Source organism: Asterias amurensis, chromosome 6 (genome assembly GCF_032118995.1).
Source record: "Asterias amurensis chromosome 6, ASM3211899v1".
Lineage (NCBI taxonomy): Eukaryota > Metazoa > Echinodermata > Asteroidea > Forcipulatida > Asteriidae > Asterias > Asterias amurensis.
In genome coordinates this window covers 24185865-24197906 of record NC_092653.1, presented here as the reverse complement: position 1 = coordinate 24197906, position 12042 = coordinate 24185865, and the positions used below count along the sequence as shown (strand labels likewise).

At 37.7% G+C, this 12042-nt stretch overlaps 1 protein-coding gene across 8 annotated transcripts in view; it reads right to left on the bottom strand.

Moving 5' to 3' along the window:
• The window catches only part of LOC139938914 (uncharacterized), a 64075-nt gene extending 53756 nt beyond the window's left edge, over positions 1-10319 (bottom strand). For 6 of the 8 annotated variants that reach the window (XM_071934579.1, XM_071934582.1, XM_071934583.1 and 3 more), the window contains exons 1-2: positions 10215-10319; positions 5017-5376 (exon numbers count right to left, since the gene is read on the bottom strand). In XM_071934579.1, the coding sequence (XP_071790680.1) occupies positions 5017-5255 (239 nt within the window). In that variant the 5' untranslated portion in view covers positions 5256-5376; positions 10215-10319. Of the gene's footprint in view, positions 1-5016; positions 5377-7358; positions 7507-10214 lie in introns of those variants that run through there. The other 2 variants (XM_071934580.1, XM_071934581.1) reach the window with 2 other exon arrangements.
• Between the last annotated feature and the right edge of the window lie 1723 nt (positions 10320-12042).

Genomic DNA, 12042 nt, shown 5'->3' with positions numbered 1-12042 from the left:
CGAGATAGGATTAATCCTAGTGTTTCCTGAAATCGGCTACAGGTCATTAACTTTTTTTTTGCATTTATACATGCACATAGGTCCTTTTGGTTGGTAAGCAGTTTGCAACAGCTAATTATATTTTCTTGTTTTTCATTTTAAAGTGATGACTTTAGGATTCCTCACAAGAAGGACATTGGTGGAGCTCCTTCTTTTGCTAATAAACTAATTAACACAAGTAGTTGGTAAAATAAATTAATAATTACAACTGACAGTAGGAATATGTAAGTGTTTACTTAGAATCTCATTTGTGTTAGCATTGTAAGCTGATTATCTTCAGATATCTTCAGCTTATCAGGGCCAAATTTCATAGAGCTGCTCAGTCATAAAAACAGAAAAATATTGCTCAACAATTTCCTGCAAAGCAATAACATACCAGTCACAAATGGTGCGTGTAAACTTATATTTTGGCTGGGTACTTTATTCTGCTCAGCATAATTTTTGTTGTGCTTAGCTACTTTTTGTGCTTTTCAAAGCAGGAAATTTGGCCTAGGAAAGGACTATGTGAAATACTTGACAGTTTGGCTTTAACGCTTACTGCTACGGAAAGCAGTTTTTTATGCTGTTTGACACTTTATGAAATCAGGCTCACTTCTAATTGTACTGTATCGGCCTTGGGAGACATTTCTCACACTGACTTGTTCTCATCTTTTGAAATTTGAGTCCACAATGACGGAAATGCCAGATTATCTCACAATAAACGAATAAAACTCATCACAGAAACTTCAAGAAGGCAATTGCTTCCATGCTTCTGGTCATCGCCATGGTACCCTTTGAATTTTTTTCCCATTTTTTTTAAAGAAGTATCAAGCCTGTTAAATGGATCTCTTGCTTTGACACCATCAAGCCACCACAGTGTATGACCTAATGTATCATTTTGCTGCCAAAATGTCTGAACATTAACTTCATACCTACCAGCAACCTGATACCAAAGGCAGGCAGAAAGCATAACAAAAAACAAGGAGAAATAAACAAAGGACAAGAATCAGTAACTATTCAAGCAGAAAACCTCTTCGCAAATTTAAAGAGTAAAATATCTCTTAAAATGTATCTAGGCCCCTACAGTTATTCAAATGGATGGAACGTGAAATTTAAAAACTTAAAAACCTTTTTGTGCACACTTCCTGTGATTGGGATGCGAATTTTGACGTCACTCTACAGCTCTGTTGTCACATCTCAACTTTTCCAGATCATGCTGTTAAAGTTCGCATTCGCTTAGCAAGGCTAGATTCACAGTGTAATTCTCGTTATTTTAAGATGACAATTTTCCAAATAATATCTCTCGTTAATACATTAGGAATTGTAGTTAAAATCACTAAACGTCTTTCGTAAGTTAAAAGTGTAGTCCGAGAGTAACTATGAATACATGAATAATACCAAGGAGAGTTTACGAGTCCTCGAAAAAAAAAAAACTGTTGGTCAAAAAAATAGATTGCCAATCTTGATTCTCAAGTGCTTCGATGATTCGGATCCAATTAGGACCCACAACAAAATTAGCAAGTGCTTGGAATTAGAAGTCCGACGGGTTGAACTAATAAAATCGAGAGGAAAATAAAAAGTAAAAAATCAGTATGTATTTGGTATCGCAGATGTGATATGCTCGAGGTAGTGTTGATTACATACTCAAATTGATGAGCCAAAGTGCGTATCTGATAGCGTCCGGGTTTTGATTGCCCCCAGGTTAAGATAGAGAAAATATCCCGGCGCCACAGATTCTGTTCAACTTATTGGGATTTGCGGAGAAAAACGTAGTGAGTTGAATGAGTTGAAGGTTTGCATGGGGTTGGGGGCAAGGTTTTTAAGCCAGGATTTGGTAAAAGGGCAGGCCTGGAATTACAGGCAGGCCACAGAGGCCACGGCTTTTGTTGCCCCTGGTCTTGGCCTTGGTGCCCCCATCAAATGTTTCCAGTTTTAAAATTTTCCAATGGAAGTGCCCTTTTTTTATGCTTCTAATTATTCTGAGTTTCTACCATACTGTCCAGTGCCTTTAAACGTTTGATTGAAGAGAACCTTTGTCAGCAATATTTGAACACATTTGCGTGTCCTGCTGATCTCTGCATTATTTCACTCACACTAAAGCACACTCGTCTCAAAATAAATTGATATTGATTATTTATGCACAAGGCACAGCAGTGATAATTAAAATCATATGTAACTGCAATTTAAGTACAGAACCTGACACAGTGTTACATAATGCCACTGGCAGGGTTTGCCTGTGCAAGGGCATTCACCCTCCATGTGCAATAAGACGACTCAAGGCTCTTTTGTCAATATTTTTACTGGTACAAATTTTTGTATTTAAGAGAAGTGCTTGGCAAATTTTTGTGGGAGCCAGATAAAATGGCCGAGTGTTTTTAGTGCGTGGTAGATTCAATGTAAAGTATAATATTGTTGGCAAGCGTTGCAAAATAAAAAAAATAGCAAAACAAATAAATGGATAAATTCATTCCATAAGTAAATTGATTTTTAAAAAAATATAAAAAATACAAATAAAAAAGTAAACTAAAATAAATAGAAAACATAGAAACACTTCTTATGTGCAACTTTCATGCCTGCTACTTTTGTGTGTTCCCTTTTTAACTCAAAACTCGGTAAAACATTTTCAAACACTTTAGAAGTCATCATACATTGATACAATGTACAACGTAAATAAAGCCCTACACCAAGTTTACAGCCTCTAATCTACATCCCCACCCCCTCCAAAACAATTTTTTTAACCATCCTTCGATGGCTGCAACGTTAGGTGGTCATATCAGAAAGCCCTCCTCCCACCCAAAAAATATAATAATAAAACATAGGGCCTATACAACTAACAACAATATAAAAATAATTATACAAATAAAAGTAAAAAAAAACAGAATCTAGTAAATGTTTAACTCAATAAATAATGAAATTAATTTCTTTGAAGCAAAGATTCTTCGGTGCAATAATTATCAATATTTGACCCACTTTCTGCAATAAATAGTTCCAAAGCATCACCAATTGATTTTTATGCAGCCTAGAGCTTCATTCCGATCAATCCAAGGCATACACAGCACTGCATCATTAGTAATATGACATGTCAGTTCATACATGTACATCAATTAAACTTAAAGGCACGAGACATGTTTGGGAATTGTCAAAGACCAGTATTCTCACTTATAGTGTTAAATCCCAACATTATATGCATAAAATAACAAAACCTGTGAAAATTTGGGCTCAATTGGTCATTGAAGTTGTAAGAGAATAATTAATGAAAAACACCCTCGTTTCATTACTTTGTGTGCTTTCAGATGCATAATAAAAGGTTTCAGCTGAAGTACAGTGTATTGTATTATTTGAGTGAGAAATTGACTCTTTCTCAAAAACTACAGTACACTTACCATGTACATACATTGTACATGTATCATGTTAACTCAGAGGGAGCCGTTTTTCACACTGATATAGCAAACTATCAACAGCTCTCCATTGCTCGTTACCAAATCAGTTTTTATGCTAACAACTATTTTGAGTAATTACCAAGTGTACAGTGCCTTTAAAGGCTAGGGAAGAAAAATCACTCGAGACAGCCAGGCTGGTTTGGATGAGACTGGAGCCAACGAGACAAGTTTTTGGTTTGTGCTAAATACCTAGACTTTTATCTAGTGGTCTACTGGGATGGGACAAATGAGCTTGGAATGACTTGCTCACCGCCCAGACGCCAAACACTGATAGACTGGCTTTATAAGCTGAACTCTATTTGTGAAATAAAACTAGACAAAAACGGTTACATGCACTGTCTCGATGATGGTTGCGACTTTCTAAAACATCTCAATTTAAAATGAATGTCTGTCTGCAAAGGGTCTAGTCTGAAATGAGACTTCATGGAGTAGTTTTCTGGCACTTTGCGTGTAGAATTTATTGTGGTTGTCTGATTTTGAGTCAAGTACAGAAATTTCAAGTTAAAAATCAACAATGTATACACTGCTTTTTTGACTCAAGTTTATTGCAAAAAAAAATCATAAAAAATTATACACACACGAAACAGATTTTTGACTTTGTTTTAGAAATTGGGATACAATAAAAAAGTCTACATGGGCATTAATCGGTACAGTTTGCTGCCGCTGTAGTCCCTGAAAATAATTAAACCTAAAACAAAGAGAACCTTACTCTTCACACATTTTAATGGGCTGCCAAATGCAACAAAATGCGCCAGTTTGAAAGGTCACTGTATTAAATGTTTCTGTGCTATAAGTCAACTGTAATCCGCCACTCTGTTGATTGGGTTGCACTTAAAGCCATTGGACCCTTTCGGTAAACAGTATTGTACAATGCCCACACTTCGTGTATCACAACTTCTATATAAAATAACAAACCTGTGAAAATTTAAGCTCAATCGGTCATCGGAGTCAGGAGAAAATAATGGGAAAACCCACCCTCGTATCTGCACGTTTCGCCGTGTCATGACATGTGTTTAAAAATAAATCCGTAATTCTCGATATCGAGAATTGATAATTGATATTGTTTTACTGTTGTCTCAAAAAGTAACGCATTTCATGGAATAATATTTCAAGAGAAGTCTTTCACCACTACCTTCTGTAAACCCTGTAAGCTATTTGTAAATCTGTGAACTTTTTTTCTTTTTTTCTGTGCCGAAAGGGTCCAATGGCTTTAATACAACCAGGCTGGAATTACACAGAGACTACAAAGAATTACACCAGAGAGCAGGCCTTATACTTCACAGAGGCAACGACGGCGATTGCCTCCATGCCCCCTGATCATTGCCTTGGAGCCCTTGAAATGCTCCAGTAGAAATTTACAATTTTCTAATAGGGTGCCCTTTACCAAGGTAAAAATGCCTCGGTGCCCTTGCCCCTTCAAAAACAAAGCAGGCCTGACAGAGCATGAGTGTGGTGTTCTTATTCACTCAGCCACAACTTGATGCAGGACTTTAACTTAGAACTGATACAGGTGTATGGTTTAAGAATGTTGATCTTAAAATATAAAGTATAAACCTACCCTTGCTCTTCCATGATCTCTTTCATCTCCACACACTTCAGTTCCACCTGTCTCTTACGCTCATGGGCCAGAATCTCTTGGTTGGGTCGCCGAAGCAACGCTGCTTCCTGTTTCGCAATTTCTTCCGGACTCTTGTAGTCAACCTTCTCTGAGTGGTTTCGGACCACGGCAAAGTTCCGCTGGACGAAGCCATTGGTTCCGCTGCCACGGGCCGTCGTCAAACCAACGCCGTTGTACATCTTGGTTGGCTGTTGGTGGTCAGTTGTCTAATAGGGGGGGCATTAGTGAAGTGACACTGCCCTGTAAATTGTCAATAAAGCCCTTGATCCGTTGTTGTTGTTTTTTTACTTCTTGGTTCAACTGCAGATTTGGTAAAGGAAAGATAAAATAACAATTCAAATTAAATACGATTAGTTCACCTATTAGAGAATACTGCACTTGTAAGGCCTTTTCCTAGGTTGATTTATTTTTGAAGAAACAAAATTAGCTTCTAGAAATATTTGACCACAAAATATATAAACTAGATTTCCAACATTAATCCTCTGTTTAAAGAACTTCACATTGCAATGTCACAGCCCCTGTTTTTTTCCAACCGAGGTTGTTGGAAAACTATGGAAGGCCATACATGTAAATGTAAAGTAAAAACAGGTAGAGCTACATGTAGTTTGTAACGTTAACAACCATTCAAAAATAGTGTTGAATTTAATGGAAACAAAGCAAACAATCATGAAAAAGAAAATAAAAAAAATAATGAAAGTTTGCAGAATGTTGGTCATATTATATCTATTAACAAGATTCAATGTTTTGCCATCATTTGGTCATTCCATTCGTGCCAACCAGGGCAGTTTGTTTACTAACAAGCGAAAGGTCTATATTGAAACAACAGATAGAGTGTTTACACAAGGCATCGAAATGTGTAATGCATTCTGTAGTATCACATTCAACCCAATGATTGTACAGTGTGCTGTAACCAAGGTGATCTATTTATGCTGCCTTTACCTACAATAGGTAAATTATAAATACACAGTATGGTATTGTAGAGTGACATTGAGTCAATGTTTAACAGCACTCTACCAATTGAGGGTTTGTTCTTAATTGCATAATTTTGCACTCACATTCAGGACAGCTTTGCCAGCCTACAATGTACACACGTATGCTTGAAATACAACACTTGAACACAATACAATTTTATTTCAACACTTGATTGTTGTGTTGTAAGATACACTGTACATGTACGTTAGTACTACTTTATGATGGAATATCACCACCTTGGTTAATTATAGATCCTAGTAAATTATGTATGTACTGTAGTACATCATTACAACACTCAGCACTGTACACAAGCCTCGTAGAACTATACACAATGTAGGAAGAAACTATAGTAAACTTGCGGGTACAACCATGTGTAAGTAAATCTCTTTTGTGTGAGTGTTGGCTCTGAGAAGAGCTGGTTTGGTCTTGACGTTTCAAACAGTATCTCTGCTCGTCTTAAGGAGAAATACAACACTTGAAAACGAGCAGAGTACACTGGTCAAAACGTCAAGACCAAACCGGCTATTCTTAGAGCCAACACTCACACAAAAGAGATGTACACATGATGGTTGTATCCGCGCAAGTTAATTAATTTATAGTTTCTTCCTATTTCTCCACACCATGCAAAGCTTCAAACTATACTTAAATACACAATGTGTACAGCATCAGTTGGCTTGATTTAGGGTGAAAAACACAAAAAGACTGCTGGGCCCAATAGAATTGAGAAGTAGAAATTCTTCAAACAACTGAAATGTTCAAATTTTAACAAGCTTTAGAGAATACATACATGTAGTATGTTAATATGTAGTTCCTCAATGATGAACAAAAGTACATATTCAGACTGAAAGACCACAATTCAACACAAACCACTGAGTTTACTGGCCCTAAGCTAAAATCACTGGCCTCCAGCCTGCAATCTAGTATTTGAGCCCCTGAGCCTGTCAGAATGCATAATAATACACTGTAAAACTTGTTATTAACAAACTTTATTTTCCATGGAAAACAATGTTCCAATGTTACCTAACTACACATGTACTACTGTGTACATTGTTTTCCATTGACAGGCCTGTACATGTATGCTTTGTTTTTGAAATGGCAAGGGCACCGAGGCATTTTCTCCTTGGTAAAGGGCACCTTATTATAAGTTTCTACGCCAGAACGTTTCATGGGCACCAAGGCAATGACCAGGGGCATGGAGGCAATCACCTTTGTTGCCTCTGTCCATGAATGTGTATCAGGCCTGCATTGATGCAGGAAACAATTTCAATGAAATTTTCTCTAAGAATGTAAACACAGGAAAATGCACTTACTTACAATGTGATACTATAGAGCTTCAATCATCAAACACTGCATAGACATTCCGAAAGCATGCAAATCTCTAGGAACTGTCAGTGAACGTGTACAATTTGTAGTGTAGTGTGCAATGTGGCAACTCTGCACAACCCACCAAACACAGTGTGTTCAAAAAAACAAATGCACTGAGCCAGATGCTAGTAATGACTCATTTGCAAACATACAGATGGTGTCTAACACTTGCCTCTCCATTCAATAAACGTACATCCATAAAGAAGCACACCACTTGTTAATAATACATGAATGTCACATGTGGTCAATAATTAAGAGCGTGTAGATGGGGGTAAAAATTGAGTGGCACAAGTGTGCGCCGACAACTCATGCATAAAACATCAAAACCACACGGAATTTTCAATCAATACTGGTACACATCCCGCCAACTATTTCTGAACAACAAATGGTGGCTGTACACCAACCACTGTTACTATATCTAATCAATATTGGTGCCCAACTCATATGCTTTTATCTATGATTGGGGGAGTGCAGAAACCGGGTAATCAATATTGCACCACATCTGAACTCCCCCCCCCCCCCATTCTTGTTAGGGCCATAAACAGCAACAACAGAACATCAATAAAACATGTAAAAATAATAAAGTGGCTAAGCTAACGGCTGCTTGATCAACAGTATTTTCACAACAACTTTTACAAGTAAAGTGTACATACAAACATGGAATTTTCTTTCCCTCCATGATGGTACAACTACACAATAGGCATACAGTGTATAAAACATCAGCTAAAATGCCACTTGAAAAATAATCCTATTAAAAAATAACTGCAAAGCATTTTCAAAACAAAAGTAGAAGAAAATGTCATCTTTTAACTTAAAAGCTAGAATCCAATCATTTGAAAGGCCATTTTAAAGACAAATTTGAGAAAAGAAAATTGGCTCTTGAAAAAAGGTACAAGTACATAATATACATTACGTAGTACATTAATTGAGTTACAAGGCTGACCAGACTTTCAAAGCTTTTAAACAACAACTTTTTTTTCTTTTTCTGAGAAAAAAAATATAGTTGTCAACACTAAAACAGCTAGCCAGGCCACTGGAGTAAGGCCTGGTCTTTGAGTGTCCAAAACTAGCATTTGGCCAGCGGACCTCAAAGAAGAACGCTGCCGTTGCGACAATCAATTAAAAACTCCTTTTAACAGTTTGGTAGTGGGTAGATAATTTGCTTCCAGGTTTTTGCATTCAGGTTTTTGTGTCCAGGTTTTTTTTAAGGCCAAGGTGTCAAAAATTTGGATTAGAAAGCACTCAGTCAAGCTGGCATCAATGACCAGTTACAATGTGTTTCAATCTGTCACAAGCTTTGTGTACATGAACAGGTCCCAGATGTAACATTTTGTTATTCTAGTGTACATATTCTTTTGTAAGTGTAAACTGAAAATGGTCCATCACAGTGTAATGTTAATCTAAGCTTTTAAAATCAATGTTAGAGAATCAATTTAGATTTGGGGTTGTGTTTTAATGCTACATGTATATCGAAGCATTTACCTGAGAACAAAAGGGCATCAGCCCTGTTAATTTGTGGGGTGGGGCAAGCTTCAATTGAAAGGGGGGGCAACAGCGACATGTACTTTAAAATCAAAATGCTAACTTTTAAATTAATGATATTGTGCACTTTTACATGTAATGTGGGTGCAATTTCACTCAGCCATCAGGAAATAAATTTAAGTGGGACTGGGGGGGGGGGGGGGCATTTGAATCATCTTCCCCAATTGCGCCAGTCATTTTGTGACAAATTACTAAAACATGCCCTATGACCAAAACCAGTTTGTATGATATTATATATTTTGTGTTACAAGGAACAACGAAATATGGATCCAAATGAAAATTGGGGAACACAAAAGCACATTGCTATTATACTAATCAATGAATGATTCAAGCATTTGATTGGGGTCAGCTGTTTTCTTCATGAATATTTTATCCATACTTGTGTTGGATTTGTAGACTTGTGTTCTGTGTGGATAGTGTAAAAATACTCCTAGAAGAACTATGCGGTTCATTTCGACTATCGTCTCGAGACGATACCATGTACATGTAGCTGAACAAACCTCATATCATAGTTCTAGGAGTAGTGTAAAACACTAACATGTAGTAAAGTTAACAAATGTACACAGTTTACAGACCACCCACTCAACTCGGATTACTGTGAGTGAGAGTATATGTGTCGCAGTCAGTGTACAAATTAAAATGAAGGCCTTTTTTGTCAAACATTACAATTTAACAAAATTTTGAAAAATCAAATTCAATAATATCTAGGCTATTTATTTATTTATTAAACTTGGGAAATTTTGTGTATCATAATCATTAAATTAATAAAAATATTCACTCAAAATCAAAACATGTTACGGTTTTTGAAAGATTTCCGTATCCTGCCACCATCTTTTCACTCATTTTTTTAGTTACCAAAAGTGCAACTGCAAGTGCAAGTCCAACTTAGTCCAAACAAACAAAACATTCATACTTTCCTTTGTTTGGTAACTAAATGAGTGAAAAGATTGTGGCAGGATAGGGAAATCTTTCAAAACCTTAAATAATAACTTTATTTATTTATTCGAATAAAATACATCCCTTGAATGCCCCAAAATGTGCACAAAACAGACCTTGCTCAACAGGGTCGAGTTGACTCAATCAATTGGGCACCCACACACTACACAGAGAAGCCGACAGTGCGCAGTACAAAAAAACAAAATAAACTGGCGGACCTCGTAATCCCTTTTGTTTTTCTAAAATATTCATGAAAATACCCTTAAAACTAAAAGAAATGCTATCCAAACAAAGGTACTAGAAGAAATAGTTAAGAAACCTACCTTAGGAGTGCTTCGCACATGGGTCTTCCTTCGTTTTCACAACAAACGTGGTGTAGTTTCTGCAGTATTTTCATACCATACAGACATGACAGAGTTGTGTGTGTGTGTGCGCTGTCGAAGGATTGCGCATGATCAGTTTAATTACGACGGCTGTTTCATACAATGTTTAACTAGCTTAGTTTTGTAACAGTTGCAAGAGGCCAACAAAATAAAAAATACATTTGCTAATGAGGGCCTGGGCTAACAGACATGAGTTTCTCTTACGTAATCGTTTCACTGAGATGATAAAACATTGGTATGAAAAATTGTTCACACAAAGCGATACAGTGCCGACCAAAGATTATAATCTTTGGTGCCGACCCACTTTAAAATCATACATGAAACAGTACACTTTAGTGAGGGCGCTCTACCACCAATCTTGATGGCGCACCTGCCAAGATAGTCTTGACTCAAGACGTTAGTGCGAGCCAGTCAAGCTGGTTAGATCATACCGTAAGAGGGCGCCCTGTAGTAATTTTCATCTGAGCGTAGTGCACCATCCACTATCGATCACTGACGTTTTGGGACCAGGATTTACTGCCGAAAGACTAATGAGAGACTTTATGAGTATTTTTTTTTTAATAATGGGTATTATTTGGAATTATATTTAAGTTCAGTAATGGTTCATAATGGGGGTTTTCTTTATTTATTTGTGTGTAGGCCTACCCTATCCCTGATAATTAAACTCAGTGAAATCAAAGTACAAACATTGTTCAATACAAATATAAAACACGTTTGTTCACCAACCGAGTTATATCATAAACCTCTGTGGTTGTAGTTGTAGAGTGCGGAATAGAACCTTCCCATGAAATATGTTAATTGCACATAACGCGTGCGCACTAACGTTTTGGTTGGCAAAATGTACACGGCTAATGGGTGCGTGACGCACACGCGATTGCGCGTCTGCTTAGTGCACAACTCTATGGTGTTTGCCAACCAACAGGGTATGTACGCTGCGTGAATGTAATTAGCATACTTCATGGGAAGGGTCCATTGATGATCATTCACAAGGCCACCCATATGAAACCAAACAGAACGGTCTGCCCCTGTCGCATGCAATTATGTCCTCTGTGCAATACTATCCGGAGGCCATTGTTGCATATGCAATAACGTCCGCCGGACGTTTTTTGCAATATGCAATCGTGCAATCGTGTCCGCCCGGATGCTGCTGCATAAATGCATTTGTTCCCGCCCGGACACATTTGCATATGCAGTTGTGTCTACCCCGTGCAAAACCGACCTTGCAGTAAATTAAACGCCCTTGGTCGACGGAACACGTTTGCCATTTCTTTTACAAGCCAAGTGCATTTCATGATAAATGACATGGGAAAATAATGTTCGGCCGTTGGGTATTCGCTGCAATCATAAAATACGTGAATATTCATGATGCATAATATTATACGTAGAATCGTGCATGCACGCTCGCTTACGCGCGCACATACCAGTCATTGTCCACCTGACGGTTTTTGCATAGCCCAGGACACGATTGCATATGCAAAAGTGTCCGGAGCTGGCAGTGCGGCATGGCGGACGCAATTGCGTTTGACACCCCTACCCTCATTTTTGTAATTCCCCCCAAGTTTCAGCGCTAGAACGACGACCAAGAATCCCTCACTCGGTGAGAGCCCAAAGGGATCTCGCACCTCCTGGAAAAATTTAACGGATGACTGTAACAACTGGGTTACCACCAAGCGGAAGTGTCGTTGGGTTCTAAACACTTCAATGGTACTAATAAAACCCGGGCTGGCACTCCTGACATACATAACAAAAGGTGCAACACCTCCGTACA